At 36.5% G+C, this 17,236-nt stretch overlaps 3 protein-coding genes across 3 annotated transcripts; 2 read left to right on the forward strand and 1 right to left on the reverse strand.

Moving 5' to 3' along the window:
• Positions 1-3,717: 3,717 nt before the first annotated feature.
• LOC110717509 lies at positions 3,718-4,815 on the forward strand. Its single transcript, XM_021896231.1, has 2 exons — positions 3,718-4,368; positions 4,537-4,815. Exons 1-2 carry the CDS (start codon positions 3,718-3,720, stop codon positions 4,813-4,815), a joined length of 930 nt encoding a protein of 309 aa, XP_021751923.1.
• Positions 4,816-9,034: 4,219 nt separating this feature from the next.
• Positions 9,035-11,486, forward strand: LOC110718353. The gene is made up of 4 exons (XM_021897184.1): positions 9,035-9,183; positions 9,747-10,149; positions 10,641-10,757; positions 11,243-11,486. Exons 2-4 carry the CDS (start codon positions 9,790-9,792, stop codon positions 11,315-11,317), a joined length of 552 nt encoding a protein of 183 aa, XP_021752876.1. The 5' UTR covers positions 9,035-9,183; positions 9,747-9,789; the 3' UTR covers positions 11,318-11,486.
• A 1,540-nt stretch (positions 11,487-13,026) lies between these two features.
• On the reverse strand, positions 13,027-15,277 carry LOC110717517 (cytosolic sulfotransferase 15-like). The gene is made up of 2 exons (XM_021896240.1): positions 14,800-15,277; positions 13,027-13,412 (listed from the first exon to the last, which is right to left on the reverse strand). The coding sequence occupies exons 1-2, from the start codon at positions 15,275-15,277 to the stop codon at positions 13,027-13,029; spliced, it is 864 nt and encodes a 287-aa protein (XP_021751932.1).
• Between the last annotated feature and the right edge of the window lie 1,959 nt (positions 15,278-17,236).

The following is a 17,236-nucleotide window of genomic DNA, read 5'->3' on the forward strand; positions in this document are numbered from 1 at the left end:
TCACAACTTTTGCCCTAAATTTCATCCAAATTTCCTCAAATTGCAGCTGGTACATGTCTGAAATTTTGGGGTTATTGGGGCAATAAAATTGGGGGTTTTATGCAATTTTGGAATTAGGGTTCCTAGGGCTTTAAAATTGGGGGTTTTTTGCAATTAGGCTACATGTCTGAAATTGTAAAAGGTCCCAATTGCTTACCTCATGCGTCGCCATTGACAGGAGCTTCACCTACGCACTTTTGGTCCCTAGAAAACACCCCAAGATGGCGACTTCAACAGCAAATGCAAGTACAAGTAGGGTCCCAATTTGCAGAAAAAAAATGTTAGAGTTCTGATTCAACCCTTAAGGGGTAGTTGCAAAGTTGACAGTGAATTAAAGGAAGAAAAAGGGGGAAAGATTGATGCTTTTGGATGAATTAATTAAAGAAATTGATGAGAGAAGATGTTTTTTTGAATTTAATGTTTCAATCAGAAGGTTAGGTTGAGGGAAATGAAAAAAAAAGGAAGTTAATAAGGTGGGGCCCTCAACCGGATTTTCCATCGGAATTTCAAAAAGGAAAAATACACTTTAATAATCCCAACTATTGGCGATTTACTTAGAATAATCCCAACTAAGGATTATTTTCTAACAGTCCCAACTTTGCCTCTTATTTTCTTCCAACGGTCCCAACCGGTCAACAACCTGTTACAGCAGGTCGCATGCCACATGTCAACACACGATTGGTCCAAAATAAAAAAAATCAAAAAATTAGAAAATACAAAAAAAATCAGAAAATTGAAAAAAAATAAAATAAAATATTTTAAAAAATAGAAAAAAAATAGAAAATTCAAAAAAAAAAAACAGAAATTCAAAAAAAAAATCCAAAAATTATAAAAAAAAAATTCAGACAATTAGAAAAATTTCAAAAAATTAATAAAGATTTAAAATATTTATAAAAAAATTTAAAGAAACAAAAAAAAAAAAAAAACACCCAAAACCCACCCAGCCACCCCTCCCACCACCCTGTAACCCTAGCCAGCCACCCCCTCCCCATTCCACGCCGCAGTCAACTCCCATAAACTCCTAAAATGGCCGGCCGACATCCATCCAGCTCGGAAACCATCCGGCCGACCCAAAATCACCCCCGGAACCACCCCTATAACCACCACCTCCTCTTCCCCGACCCTCAAAACAACCCCCTCCTTTCCCCCACCATCAAAATCGCCCATTTCGGCGGTAGGGGAAAAGAGGAGGGGCTGTTTTAGGGGTCGGGGAAGAGGAAGGGGGTGGTTTTGTTGGTCGGGGAATAGCGAAGGGGGTAGTTACGGGGGGTGGTTTTGGGCCAGCCGAGTGGTTTCCTGGATGAGTGGGTGTTGGCCGGCCATTGTAGGGGGTTATGGGGGTTGGCCGCCAGCAGGGAAAGAGAAGGAGGGTGGCTGGCTAGGGTTACGGGGTGGTGGGAGGGTGGCTGGGTGGGTTTTGGGATTTATCTTTTTTCTTTACTTTTTAATTTTTTTTTGATATTTTTTTTCTACTTTTCTGATTTTTTTTTTAATTTTCTGATTTTTTTTTTAATTTTCTGATTTTTTTTTTTCAATTTTCTGTTTTTTTTAATGAATTTTCTGATTGTATTTTTATTTTCTGATTTTTTTTAATTTTTGAATTTTTCTTAATTTTTTTAATTTTTTGATTTTTATTAAATTTTTGTTTTTTAATTTTTTTTATTTTTAGATTCTTAATGAATTTTCTAAATTTTTTTTCTAATTTTTTAAATTCTAAACTAATCACGTGTTGACACGTGGTATTTATAAAAAAAAAAATTAAAAAAATTACCTTTTCAACAGGTTACCGGTCAATGGGACCGCTGAAAGAAAATAAGAGGCAAAGTTGGGACTGTTAGAAAATAAACCTTAGTTGGGATTATTCTAGGTAAATCGCCAATAGTTGGGATTATTAAAGTGTATTTTTCCTTTCAAAAAAGGTGGTAATCTGAATTTTTTTTAATTTAATGGCTGGTTATTTAAAATAAAAGTTTTAGTGGATGGTAATTTTAAAATAGGACCCCTTTATGGATGGTAATTTACAAATTTTTCCTATTTATTATTTGAAATTACTGAAATTTACTTATAATCCGTTAATACTCCGTATTATTTACTTATAAATCGTATAATACGGAGTCTTATTTTTACTCAACTTACTGTGACTAAATTTAAACTATTCTTTATTAATTTTACCATTTTGGGTGATTTGAATAAATATGTATGTGTTAGAAGGCAATGTGAATGCCAATAATTGATTTGATGTTACAATGCATATATGAGTCCAACCCTTGTGAACCCATATTGTCTATATGTATGAAATCATTGTACTCTTAGTTGAATACTCATGCTATATATAGAGTGGCATGCAAGAGAAATTTAACGAGCAATACTTATCAGTTCCTCTATCTCTTCTTACTCCTTCATTTCTCCGAAATAAAACTTTCTATCAGTAAAAATTTTAACACGTTATCAGCACCAGTTTCTAATCAGGTATAAATATACCTACTTCTAAAAATTTATAACAAATAATACTATCTACTTCTAAATGTTTCGAGGAGTATGCTCTATAGTTGCCCATATTTGGGATCCTCTATACCAGAAACTCAAACATTTATTGTACTATATATACCTCAAAAACAACGGTGAAAGTTCTCTTACTTGTGAATTTACTACTATCATCTTTTGTTTATTCATGTTGATGTTTCTTTGTTTGATCCATGTTGATATTACATACTCATTTTACGTAAATTTTTATCTTAGTTATTATAATTGCTAAGTAGTAGCTTTGCATGCATATTATTATTAACTAGATTAACAAAAAGATGCAGCCTTTTTATACTTATTATTTTTCTTACTTTTACATACTTTTTTGTGTTTCTATCCGTTTTCGAACCCATGATCTTTTATAGATATTAGGGCTCTCGGACCACTATGGCTTGCATTCCCAGTGTGATAACCTTTTACAATTATAAATATATATATATGGACCATAATTTTATGCCAGTACGTTAGACTATTATATGATATTTTTACAGTTGTACAGAACAGTAACGGATAAACCTACCTCTATAAAAGACGGATTTTTCCCCCAATTTCACCACAAATCCTTTATCTCTTCCCACTTTTTATCCAAAAATCACCTAAAAATTTTATCACCCCCTTCTTCTCCGATATGTTCCCCGACGACGGCAACCAGAACACCCAAAACACCCACAACTTCACCTTTGAAGAAGATTTAAGGAAGATAAAACAATATTTCCTTCTAATACGACACTTGTAGTTCTATTAGTAGCAATATTAGTTTTTGTCGTTATGTATAAGTAAAACTCACTTATTTTGTCGTTTTAGTATATTAAAAGCTTGTTTTTGTTTTATTATGTTGTTTGTTGTTATTAATCATCATTGTATAATATTACCGTTATCATTATAATTATTGTTACTATTGTTATAGTTGTCGTTTTGTTTTTTTTTTTTTTTTTTTTTTGCAACTAACATGATTAATTTTTGTCTAATCATATAATTACTCACAATAATAAACCAAGGGGGAGAAAAGACTATATTATTTATGGTTTATTATTATTAAATTTAATTATCACGTGTCTTATTAACTTAATTATAAATATGGAAGAACTAAACATGTGAGTTGTACATATAATTTGTTATTATAATCTAATTATCACGAAATTTGTTGTAGCTAAAATGGGAGACCTTATGAAAAGACAGTTCAGCATCTTAGATTTATCTGGAAAGAAATTTCTGGAATGGAAAGTGGATGCAATGATGAATTTGAAAGCTCAAGGTTTGGAGCACACTGTTAAAGAAAATAAAAGTCCCTCTGGTCAAACAACTGATACTACCACTTCTGCAATGACTGTTGCAAAACCTGCTACTGAACAAGATAAGGCAAAAGCCTTAGTGTTGTTAAGGCATCATTTACATGAAGGCCTTAAAACTGAGTACATGATGGTTGAATATCCCAAAGAATTATGGGATTGCCTTAATGAAAGATTTGGACACCACAAAAGGGTGCTCCTGCCTAAGGCATTATTTGATTGGACAAATTTACGGTTCCAGGATTTCAAATCTGTAATTGATTATAATTCAACCATACATGAGATAGTGTCTATATTGAGATACTGTGATCATCCAGTTACGGATGAACAGATGATTGAAAAAACACTCACTACCTTTCATGCAAGCAACATACTGTTGCAAGAACAGTATCGTGAAAGAGGTTTTAAAAGGTTCAATGAATTAATGAGTATATTGCTTGTTGCGGAACAAAATAGTGAACTTTTGTTGAAAAATCATAACCTGAGATCAACTGGGTCTTTGGCCACTCATCATGAGGCAAATGCAACAAATTCCTATCCACCCGAGTCAAATGCTACAAGAAGAGGTGGACGTAGAAATTACAATGGCCGTGGAAGAGGCCGTGGAAATTATCGCGGACGCGGCCGTGGTCGTGGTAGAAATAATTTTCAAAGAAACAGTAATTTCAAAAATTTTGAAAAACAGAAGGGACAGTCATCTGGAAGCCACAAACAAACTCCTTTGAAAGGAAAAGACACATGTTACAGATGTGGCATGACAGGACATTGGGGACGTACTTGTCGAACGGCCAAACATTTGGTAGACCTTTACCAGGCTTCTGTAAAAGGCAAAGAGAAAAATGCAGAAGCAAATTATGTTAATGAGGAAAATGCTCCTTGTCCCAGCCTTGATGTGTCTGATTATTTCATGGATAATGCTGAAATTGGAAATGATTTCATTCTTGGAGAAAACAACAATACTTAGGTTTCTCATCTACTAATGTAACATATGCTATGTTTTAATGTATTTTCTTAGTTCCCTGTATTTTAAATTTCTAGTCATGTACTCTAAATCTCTATCATCAATAAAAGTTTGTATGATATTATTCTAAACTAATCTCAAATTTATTTTATGAAGATATGGATCTACCTGAAGTTAGTTCCGAATATCAATGCCTTTTGGACAGTGGAACAACGCACACTATCTTAAAAGATAGAAATTTTTTTTCACAACTAAAGTTGTTTCAAGCAAATGTAAACACCATTTCCGGGTCAGCTAAATTAATTGAAGGATTTAGAAAGGCTTGTATAATGCTTCCAAATGGAACAAAATTAATAATCAATAATGCTTTATATTCGAGTAAATCTCGAAGAAATCTCATAAGCTTTAAAGATGTACGCCAAAATGGCTATCATCTAGAAACAATGACAACAGATCAAAAAGAGTATATATGCCTCACGGCAGTAAAACATGGCAAGAAACATATATATGAGAAATTGCCAGCATACTCTTCGGGGTTATATCGTATAAACATACGACCCGTGGAAATCAATATGGTATCTAACCAGAAGTTAGATGACAAACATTTGATTATTTTATGGCATGATCGTTTGGGACATCCAGCAACTGGGATGATGCAAAGAATAATAGCACATTCAGTTGGACATTCAATAAGAAATGTCAAAATTCCCCGATCAGATGAATTAACATGCTCTGCATGTTCACTTGGCAAATTAATAATAAGGCCATCTATGAACAAAATTGCTACTGAATCTCCAAAATTCTTGGAAAGAATTCAGGGAGACATATGTGGGCCAATTAATCCAGCATGTGGACCATTTCGATATTTCATGGTTTTAATTGATGCCTCTACACGATGGTCACATGTTAGTCTACTTTCAAGTAGAAATGTTGCCTTTGCAAAATTACTTGCCCAAATCATCAAATTAAGAGCACAATTCCCAGATAATACAATAAAGAAAATAAGACTTGACAATGCTGGGGAATTTACATCCCAAACATTTAATGATTATTGTATGTCAATTGGAATTGATGTTGAACACCCAGTAGCTCATGTTCATACACAAAATGGTCTAGCTGAATCACTAATTAAGAGATTACAATTGATTGCAAGACCATTATTAATGAGGTCAAGATTGCCATCATCTGCTTGGGGACATGCTATAATACATGCAGCAGCGCTAATTAGATTGAGACCTACAGCTTATCATAAATTCTCACCACTACAACTTGTTTGTGGTCGAGAACCAAGTATCTCACATCTAAAAATCTTTGGTTGTGCTGTATATGTTCCCATTGCTCCACCCCAACGAACAAAAATGGGTCCACAAAGAAGGCTGGGAATTTATGTCGGGTTTGAATCCCCCTCTATAATTAAATATCTTGAACCATTGACTGGTGACTTATTTACGGCTAGATTTGCGGACTGTCACTTTAATGAAACAGTATTCTCAGCCTTACGGGGAGAGAAAGTGGACCCACGTAAGAAAGAAATTGAACTTATTTGGAATGCAACACAACTGTTGATGTTAGACCCACGAACAAATATGTGTGAACAAGAAGTCAAGAAAATTGTTCATTTACAAAGTGTTGCAAATCAATTGCCTGATGCATTTGTGGACACAAAGAAGGTGACAAAATCACATATACCAGCAGAAAATGCCCCTACACGTATTGAAATCCCAACTGGTAATAAGGCCATAGAAAATGAATCTCAGGCACGCAGAAAGCGTGGAAGACCACTTGGTTCAAAAGATTCTAAGCCAAGAAAATTGAAAAGATTGGATGGAATAGAAAATGAGACTAATGATGTTCCCCCGTCAGAAGGTCAAGAAAGACCAAATGTGGATGAAAGTAAAGAAAATGATGATAATCCAAAAGGGGACGAATAAGAAGACAACCCTACGGGGAATGAACAAGATGTTCAAAACATCGATAACAGTGAAATTTCAATGAATTACGTCTCTACAAAGACTCAGTGGAATAGGAAAGATGTTATCGTTAATGAAATATTTGCAAATTTCATCGCAATCGACATTGTGTCTGATGAAAATGATGTTGAACCAAGAACTATAGAAGAATGTCGACGTAGGAGTGATTGGCCAAAGTGGAAGGAGGCAATGCTGGCTGAGTTAAAGTCACTTGAAAAACGAGAAGTTTTTGGGAAAATAACCCTTACACCAGCAGGTGTAAAACCCGTTGGATACAAATGGGTATTTGTGAGAAAACGTAATGAGAAAAATGAAATAGTTAGATACAAAGCAAGACTTGTAGCCCAAGGATTTTCTCAAATTCCAGGGATTGATTATGAAGAAACATATTCTCCAGTGGTTGATGCAACTACATTAAGATTTCTGGTAAGTTTGACAGTCACAAAAGGACTGCAAATGCGATTAATGGATGTAGTGACTGCGTATTTGTATGGGTCACTCGATACGGACATTTACATGAAAGTCCCCGAAGGACTAAAACTACCAGAAAACCATAAGCCTAGACAATTGCTTTCCATAAAGCTAAAAAGGTCACTTTATGGATTGAAACAATCTGGAAGGATGTGGTACAACCGTCTGAGTGAATACCTTATGAGAGAAGGATTCAAAAACAACCAAGTCAGTCCCTGTGTTTTCATAAAGCGATCACAATCAGGATTCGCTATCATTGCAGTTTATGTTGATGATTTAAATATCATCGGAACCCCGAATGAACTCGAGAAAACTGCAAAAAACTGCAAAATAATTGATGAAAGAATTTGAGATGAAAGACCTTGGGAAAACTAAATTTTGCCTTGGACTACAAATTGAGCACTTGAGTCATGGCATTTTTGTCCATCAATCAAACTATACAGAAAGAGTTTTGAAACGTTTCTTCATGGACAAAGCAACCCCAACCAACTTCCCAATGGTTGTTCGTTCTTTGAATATGAAAAATGATCCATTCAGACCCCGAGAAGAAAATGAAGAGATTCTGGGTCCAGAAGTACCATACTTAAGTGTAATTGGAGCCTTAATGTACTTAGCTAACAATACTAGACCCGACATAGCTTTCTCTGTGAATTTGTTAGCCAGACACAGCAATGCACCAACATATAGGCATTGGAAGGGAGTTCGACACTTACTCCGGTACCTACGAGGGACACAAGACCTTGGTTTATATTACCAACCAAAACAAGATGCTGCTCTCATTGGGTATGCAGACGCTGGATACTTATCAGATCCTCAAAATGCCAAGTCACAAAATGGATATGTGTTTACTTATGGAGGCACTGCAATATCTTGGAAATCAACAAAGCAGACATTGACTGCGACATCATCAAATCATGCAGAGTTGATAGCCCTCTACGAAGCAGGACGGGAATGTGTATGGCTAAGGTCGATGATCAGTAATATCCAAAAGGAGTGTGGAATGAACGCAATAACAGAAGACCCAACCATCATCTTTGAAGATAATACAGCATGTATCGCTCAAGTAACTGAAGGATATATTAAGGGAGATAAAACGAAACATATTGCCCCAAAACTGTTCTTCACACATGATCTGCAAAAGGACGAGGAAATAAATATCGAGCAAATTCAGTCTTGTGAAAATCTTGCCGACCTTTTCACCAAATCACTTCCTTCGAAGAAATTTGAACAGTTAGTTCATAAAATCGGAATGCGACATCTTCGTGAACTATGCTGAGATCAGGGGGAGTATTATATGTGCTGCACTCTTTTTCCCTTCGATCAGGTTTTTATCCCACCGAGTTTTTCCTGACAAGGTTTTTAACGAGGCAGTATACCAAAGCATATAATACTATATCGTTGTACTCTTTTTCCCTAGCTATGGTATTTACCCCATAAGGGTTTTACCTAGCAAGGTTTTTAATGAGGCAACAAATACCTTTTGTGTATAAGTATGGGCATTCAAGGGGGAGTGTTAGAAGGCAATGTGAATGCCAATAATTGATTTGATGTTACAATGCATATATGAGTCCAACCCTTGTGAACCCATATTGTCTATATGTATGAAGTCATTGTACTCTTAGTTGAATACTCATGCTATATATAGAGTGGCATGCAAGAGAAATTTAACGAGCAATACTTATCAGTTCCTCTATCTCCTCTTACTCCTTCATTTCTCCGAAATAAAACTTTCTATCAGTAAAATTTTTAACAGTACGAAAATTTAAGAATGTTATCCACCTACAGGCTACATCCCCTAGTTGTCTGGCTTAGGAAGCATAACCTCTCTCCCTCCAATTTCCCCCAAAAAATATCTGAGTTATTCAACACTCCTTCCCTCCTCACTCTCAAAACCCCACCAAAATCCTTTCTTCTCAACCGAATTTACAAGGTAATGTCTTCCACCCAACTTTTTCCAAATTTATACAATCAGTATTATCAGCATTATAAATTTATAATTGTAATCTCCTTAATAAATTTCACTTTCATCAATTTATTTGTTTATTTGCTTCATAATTTGCTCATATTTTCTGTTCTATTTTGACTCAACTTTGCATATGTTTTGCTTGAATTGATTGATACTCATATTAATTACTTTAATCAGGGAGCTTTTGTTCTTGAGGAAAATTAAAATTTATACAAAAAAAAAAAAATTGATGAAAATTGTGTTGGTAATTCAATTTTAAGTTTAGGGTCACAAATATCAGCATTTTATACTGAATTTTCATTGCCGATTTGCTTTCGTTGAGCTTCACCCATTTCTAATAGATACTTTACTGTTCTGTTTCTGTGTTAAAAATTGAAACTTTGATGAAAATTGTGTTGGTAATCTATTATTTTGGTTAGGTCACAATTATTACCATTTCTATACTGAAATTTGATTATTTTGCTCATGATTATCGAGTTTCACTCATGTTTAATTGATACATTTGTCTTGTGATTATGTCATTTCAGTTCAATATAGCTGGAAATTTAAGAGTAGAACAGTCTGTAAGCTATGGTTGCAGCAAGTTCATCTTCCATTTGTGCAATAAATTTGATATTTAGAGTGAAGGGTCAACAATTACTTCACCCAAGATGTCAAGATGCTACTTTTACAATGCTAAATTTGCCCTGCTTAGGAAGAGGTATCAAAGGATTCGAAGTAAACCAGATTACTGCTGGCAGGAAGAAGGGTTCTTTGTTTGCAAAAGCGAGTAAGAAGTCCGAGGAATCAGTCCCTTCTTGGGCTAAGCTTGACTCGGATGAGCCACCCCCTTGGGCTCGTGATGAAGGCAAGTCAAATGAACTGAAGGAGGGATTTGAGGTTCCTTTCTTTGTTTATTTGCTTGCCTCGGCTATAACTGCTATAGCTGCTGTAAGTTCCTTCACTATAGATTATAATTTGGACCCTAGGATTGTATGCACTTAGTTGAACATGATGTGGCATCAATCTAAGGTTGTGTTTTGTTCATTGGAAAACATTTAAATCGAATTTAATTTTCAATTAAATGGTATGTTTCAATGGTTAAGACGAAAAGGGCAATGGTGGGGGAGAGGTGGGAGAGTAGAGAGGAGGGAGATGAGAAAAAGGGGGGAAAATGTGATTTTGTTAAAAGGGACATCTTTTGCACCCTTTAGAAAACCTTTTTGTTAACTACAGAAATTCTTTTCACCCCTTTACAAACCAAACCGAGGGAAATGGAAATCTAATCTTCCCTCTTAACTAAACATAATCTTAGGGAAAAGAAGAGGTCGAGTCCTTTTTATCTCATCTTTTCCCTCATATGTGAAAATTGAATACAATGCAGGATCTTCTAATATCCCTATACATGTCTTAACCAATTTGACATTGATTTGATTGTGCAGATTGGTTCAATATTTGAGTATGTCAATCAAAAGCCTGTTTTTGGACTTTTGAGCTCGGATAGCGTTTTCTATGCTCCTGTGCTTGGATTTTTCGCAATTACTGGAATTCCAACTTCGGTATGTTCTCCTAGTTTTTGGTTATTCAGTTTTTTTATTTCTTTCGCTGTTAAAGATGAGGTTCAATACTGTTTGAAGTTCGGTCAACTGGCAGAGGAAATAACCGAAATACAGAATGCAAGGAAATAAGGATCCAAGATATGTATAATGAATGGACTACATTGACAATATTCTCTGTAAAGTTACACCCCTATTAATAGGCAAATGACTGACTCAATGAGTGAATTATGATATAAAACTAGGAACAAAATTCTGTTTGACTCATATAATCTTTAGCAGCAAACAAATCTTATAGGATGATAGAAAACTATTGTGAAAACCAAGAGAAATTTGACTTGGTATAGTCAAAATAATCACATGCAAATTATTCCCCGAGTTTATATTGCATTGATTTTCAACAATGCAAATTTCAACAGAAATAGGGGACATTTAAGAAGTCTAAATGGTTTCATTGTCAGATGAACTAATTCTAGCATCATGTGCAGGCTTTTCTTTGGTTCAAATCCGTTCAAGTTGCCAACAAGGAAGCTGAAGAACAAGATAAGAGAGATGGTTTTTGACAGGGCCGGAGGTTAGGGCTTTGGTTCTTCTTTTATGTACCATTACTGAATCAATTGTAGTTTTACCTTGGTAAATACCTCTATCTTGTAATTAGCTATACCTGGTTGCTTCACTAAAATTTCTAAGCAAAATTTATGAAAATCAAAATGTTTAAGTTTTGGTCACTAATTGGTCTTTATATGGTACACAAATGAACCTGTATTTTAGGTGTATAGCATTAATGAAAATACATGATATCACTAGAATGTTACCTTACTGCACAGCCAATTACTTTAGAATAGGGCAATGGGTGATAAAAGAAGCCATGGTTTAAGGAGGTCACCATTGCATTTGAGGACTTGCATTCTATTGCTTGACTTGCATTTGAGGAATTGCATTCAATAAGAAGCACAATAAGAAGCAACATTCTTATTCCGTAACTAGTAGTGATTTTAGTTATCTACTCCATCATTAGAAGCCCTATAAGCTTCTCTATTTCCTGTAGGGTTTTTAGGTGCCTAAAGCCTTCATACCTTCCATGTATCATCATAGTGATGTACTGATAAAAACACAGTCATTCTTGAAAATCTCTTCTCCATGTCTGTTTCTATCTTGACTAGTGGTGCTCGTAATTGTAGTTCTTGTGGACGTCTCGTACTTTTCCCACTGCACTAAAAGACTTGACTGTGCGTCTGTGCTCACATGAGCTATCATTTTAACAGCGAACCATGATAGATTGTATAAAAGCCCATCAAGAAGTAACAAACGACAGAGAAACTCTATCATCAGTAGTAGTAGTAGTAGTAGTAGTAGTGCCTGCATCGTGGGTAGTGAGTACAGAAGCATAAATGATGAGATGATCTTATGGAAAGCATGATGATGCTTGGAAAATATATTGAAGCATGGATCCAATTTGAAAAGCTTGTGATTGGCCAAGCAAAGTGAATTCGACCTACTTGAGAGTGTTATACATGATGTGAGAGTGTGAGACAGTTGAAAGAGCAACTCATATGTTTCTAATTAACCAAGTAATTTTTTTATAAGGTGGTCAGTTGAAGATGCAACTGTTTCTCTCATAAATTAGTGTACAGTCCTTATAAGCAACGCAGGCAGCCAGAGAACTTCTTTTGTGTAATAAAACTAGTCCTTATAAGCAATGCAGGCGGCCAGATAACCTATGTTGTGTAATAAAACTTTGTCGTTTAAACACCAGTACTATGGAAGTGTGAGAGATACGGATGACAACTTCAGGATTAGTTTCGCCTGAAGAACACAATGCGTAATCCCACAAAACTATAAAACCTTGATTTATCTGGATCTGCCCAAATAATGTGAAACGATACTGCATGGTTGATTGATACATTTAATTGATGTCAAGAGAAATATCGTTTGTTTATCCTCATCTAATGATTGACAAATATGGATCATGTGAAAATTGCTGCAACAATACAGGGATCTAATAGCAGTAGCTGTATTCAGTGGAGGATGCAGAGAAACTGGTGGAACAGAAAAAACCAATTAAATAAAAAATAAAAAACCAACAATACATTAAATAGATTTTCATTACTCTTGTTTTTATTGATGGAACAGAAAAAATCAAATAACTGAAAAATAAAATAACTAACAGGCAACAGACCCCAAACCGAACAACTTACCACTTGAAGATGAATCTACTCGACTTGAGTCGAACTAAAATTTATCCAAACGACACATTTGCCACCTATATGATTCAGAGTTCGGTATGTTCGGTAGCAGTACAAAAACTTAACCCAGAACCATTCAGTTTTTCATCTCTGATCTTACACAGGCGCTCAACCATAGCCGGTGTAAGATAATTAACCCAATCTCCGACCACCCCTTTCCTAAAGAAACTTTTGTTGTCAAAATCAGGATCACATTTTCCATTCTTATTAACCTCCATTTCTTTCAAGCTCTCTATACTGCAAAGGTTTATTATATCTTCTACCATACCTTGCTTTTCTTCCTCTTTCGAAAATGGGTACCCTACAAATTCAGCCACCCTCTTGAGCTGCAATGCACCATCTTCCTTCAAATCCTCGTACTTTAAAAACAATACTTTCTCCGGCCTCTCCAAGCTCTCACTCCATGTTGACCCTTATGAGGTTTTGATGATGATGTTAAGAATTGAGCAAACTTCCTTTTAATAAGGATTTTCTAGTGTTGTGATGTTTGCAGGTTCAGTACGCGTTGAGGGCTGAAGTAGGAACTGGGATAAAGGAACTTTAGAAGATCCATGAGGACAAGTAAAAGACAGAAGAAGAGTTCCAGCAATGGAACTTCTCGAAGTTTCTCAAAAGGAACTTCAAAACGGGTTGTAACGAACTGGTTCCGGTGTAATGCTGGGGCAAGCCTCAATAACCAAGGATCAGTGCAAAGATCGAGATATCAACTGAAAAAGATGGACTTCATAACTTATAGTTGTATAAAAGATAAGTTTGTTTTATAGGTTGATGTAAACTCATTAATGGTTGTTGCGCATGGAACTTATTAGAAATCAGATAAAGCTTGGCAAACAAACTAATTCCTAAAAGATAATTATAAGTTTTATGAAAAAGTATTTATTTGATTTTATCCTTTAAAATCTGGTTTAACTCGGTTTTATCTTTTTCATAAAATTCTATCTTTTAACAAAAACGAATTTGATAAAATTTGGTTTTCATAAAAAACGAAATTAAATCTGTTTAGTTTCGGTTATAAAAAGATAAGTTTATATTTCTATTTAACTTATCTTGTTTGCGAAAAACCTAGTTTATGAGCTGAGAAACTCCTATAAATATAAAAGTAATTCAGCTTAGCAAAATGAGAGTTTTAAGCGTGAAAACCACTTAGTGCTTAAGAGTAAGTTTGCCAAAGGTTTAAGCTTTATCATTTTGATTTCGGGTTTCATGTGTAGCTTTCCATTTATGTGTTAGAGTGTGTCTTTGTGTTGTAATTGGTTTTGGGTGAGATTGTGAATTCTCTTAAATTCACGTTTGAGTGTATGAGTTTGAATTCTCTAAAATTCAAGTGGTAGTCAGTCACCCCGAGTGTGTCTTGGGTTGCACAGTGGAAAAAGGAACCTGAGTGTGTCTTAGGTCGAGAAAGGAACCTGAGTGTGTCTTGGGTCGGATAAGGTGCCTGAGTTTGTCTTAGGTCTGATAGGATAGGTTTTTATCAATTAACAAGTGTCTTAGGAGGAACTTACGAAGCAAAGGTCTGTGTAATAGGTTGTACTAGGAGAGTTGCCTATTATAGTGGAATTTGTTTATAAGTCCCAATAGGGCCGAGGTTTTACTTCCAGTTAGGCACTGGATGGTTTCCTGTAAAACTTGCTGTGTGCTTTAAGTTTCTTTATGTTTTTATTGTTTATTTCCGCATAAGTTCCGCGATTGGAACCTACTACCATTCACCCCCCTCTCGTAGTAGTTCATCTAAACTAACACTCCAATAGCTCATGAAATGATCAAAGAAAGGCCCGTAAAGGCTCTTCCCCTCACAGAACTTAGCTTGTCAAAATACTCGTCTATGTCCGAAGGCTGAGCTGCATTGTTGTTGACATTCTTCAACTTCGTGTAATAATGCCAAGATGACACAAACGTGTCAAAGGGATTGCGAGTAACATAGATGATCTTACACTTCGAATTTTTCACTGATTCCGGAAGAGAAGCAGATGGTAGGTGGGTTGAGAATAGCCTTGGCGGTGTTATATTGGTCAAATCGGGTGTTTTATCCTTGGCATAGATCGTGATCTCGAGGCTTAAGATGAGCTCATGCGGGTTATGGGTTCGCAATGGGGTGTTTGAAAGGCGGTTGTCCGACCTCTTTAAGAGAGAGTATAAAAGAGACTTGAACCAAGTTGTGCCGGTTTTTGGCATGTTGATGACAAAGATGTCGGATTCGTGTGCTTCGAAATGATTCTGGAGGGCGATCACCGGCTCCAAGCTAAATTCCGGGCACCAAAAGTTTTGGTATAGACACATTTCATAACCATATTGTAGGAATATGGAATTCTCCCTCAGGAGGCTTGCATTGCTATTTACAATATATATATAGGGTACAATACAAAACCTACTTTACATAAACAGACTAAGCTAAATATAGACACTATTAATTACATAAATATTGTCTAACACGCCCCCTCAGTTGGAGCGGGAGGAGGACGAATGCTCAAACTGGAACGAAAGTCCACAAACAACGGTGTAGGAAGCCCCTTAGTGAAGATATCAGCGTACTGAAAAGAAGAAGGCACATGTAGAACACGAATGTGACCAAGGGCAACCTTTTCTCGAACAAAGTGAATGTCTAGCTCTACATGCTAAGTACGTTGATGATGAACCGGGTTGTGAGACATATACACCGCACTAATGTTATCACAATAAACAACCGTGGCTTTGCGTAAAGGACAATGCAACTCCAACAACAAATTGCGTAACCAAGTAGTTTCAGCCACCATATTGGCCACCCCTCTATACTCGGCCTCAGCACTCGATTTCGATAAAGTGGCTTGTCGCTTAGATGACCAAGAAATAAGGTCATCCCCAAGAAACACACAATAACCAGACTTAGACCGTCGAGTATCCGGGCAACCGCCCCAATCAGCATCAGAATAGGAGACCAAACCAGAAGCAGGAGTAGAAGAGAGATGCATCCCAAAGTCAAGAGTACCTTTGAGATACCGGAGGACACGCTTCAAAGCATGTAGGTGAGGATCACGGGGATCATGCATGAATAAACATAGTTGCTGAACCGCGTAGGAAAGATCAGGTCTAGTGAAGGTAAGATATTGCAGTGCGCCGGCAAGCTGACGATAAGAGGTCGGGTCATCAACAGGATTGCCACTACGAGCACTAAGTTTGGACTTAGTATCGACGGGAGTGTTAGCCGGCTTGCAAGAAGACATATTGGCACGTGCCAAAATTTCTTGAGCATATTTTCGTTGACAAAGAAACATACGGTCCTTCGAACGAGAAACAGAAATGCCAAGAAAATAAGAAAGAGGACCAAGGTCCTTCATGGCAAACTCAGAGCTTAGGAGAGCAATAATACGTTGCCGAAGACTAGAGGAAGAACATGCCAGAATAATGTCGTCAACATATAAAAGAAGATATGCTGTTTCCGTACCCCGACGGAAAATGAACAGAGAAGTATCACTCTTACTGTTGACAAAACCCATAGAAAGAATGTATGTTGCAAATCTGTGATACCACGCACGGGCCGCCTGTTTGAGGCCATAAATAGCCTTGCGAAGAAGACACACATGTTTAGGCTTGTCATGACGAACAAACCCGGGTGGCTGATGCATATACACAGTTTCCTGCAAGTGGCCATGAAGGAAAGCATTTTTCACGTCCAACTGATGAATTGACCATTGTTGAGAAAATGCTAAGCTAGGAAGCGAGCCTATATAATGATAATGTAAAAAAGAGCTCAACACCGTACGAATCGTAGTTGGTTTCACAACTGGACTGAAAGTCTCACCACAATCAACACCAATTTCTTGACTCTTTCCATTAGCAACCAACCGAGCCTTATGTCGCTCAAATTCCCCATTAGATTTCTCTTTATGTGTAAAGACCCACAAGCACCGAATGACATTCGCATTTGGAGGACGGGGAACTAAATCCCAAGTATGAGTATCAATCATAGCATTATACTCATCACACATTGCATTATACCAGTTAGGGTCATCAAGAGCTTTGACGGGCGAACGAGGTATAGGAGAAACTGTTGGAGTAGACGAAGTGACTAGTGCTAAATTAGCATACTTCGAATTTGGATTGAAAATACCTGACATTGCACGAGTGTGTATAGTACGGGTGGGTTGGGCCGGTTGAGAAGCAATAGGGGAGGGCAGATTTGATGGACTGGGAGGTTGAGTAAGAGAAGGCATTTGTTGAGCCTGGGCCGAAGCTGAAGAATCACAAGTGTGGGTAACTCGT

The sequence above is a fragment of the Chenopodium quinoa genome, unplaced genomic scaffold (assembly GCF_001683475.1).
Source record: "Chenopodium quinoa cultivar QQ74 unplaced genomic scaffold, ASM168347v1, whole genome shotgun sequence".
Taxonomy (NCBI): domain Eukaryota; kingdom Viridiplantae; phylum Streptophyta; class Magnoliopsida; order Caryophyllales; family Amaranthaceae; genus Chenopodium; species Chenopodium quinoa.

Bases quoted from the DNA above. Each gene is read 5' to 3' on its own strand.
- LOC110717509 (XM_021896231.1), top strand. From the start codon at position 3,718: ATGGGAGACCTTATGAAAAGACAGTTCAGCATCTTAGATTTATCTGGA. The intron at 4,369-4,536 runs GCAAATGCAACA...TTTGAAAAACAG, and splicing joins CTTTGGCCACTCATCATGAG to AAGGGACAGTCATCTGGAAG.
- LOC110718353 (XM_021897184.1), top strand. From the start codon at position 9,790: ATGGTTGCAGCAAGTTCATCTTCCATTTGTGCAATAAATTTGATATTT. The intron at 10,150-10,640 runs GTAAGTTCCTTC...TTGATTGTGCAG, and splicing joins CTATAACTGCTATAGCTGCT to ATTGGTTCAATATTTGAGTA. The intron at 10,758-11,242 runs GTATGTTCTCCT...CATCATGTGCAG, and splicing joins TTACTGGAATTCCAACTTCG to GCTTTTCTTTGGTTCAAATC.
- LOC110717517 (XM_021896240.1), bottom strand. From the start codon at position 15,277: ATGTGTCTATACCAAAACTTTTGGTGCCCGGAATTTAGCTTGGAGCCG. The intron at 13,413-14,799 runs GTTCTGTGAGGG...AAACCTCATAAG, and splicing joins CGAGTATTTTGACAAGCTAA to GGTCAACATGGAGTGAGAGC.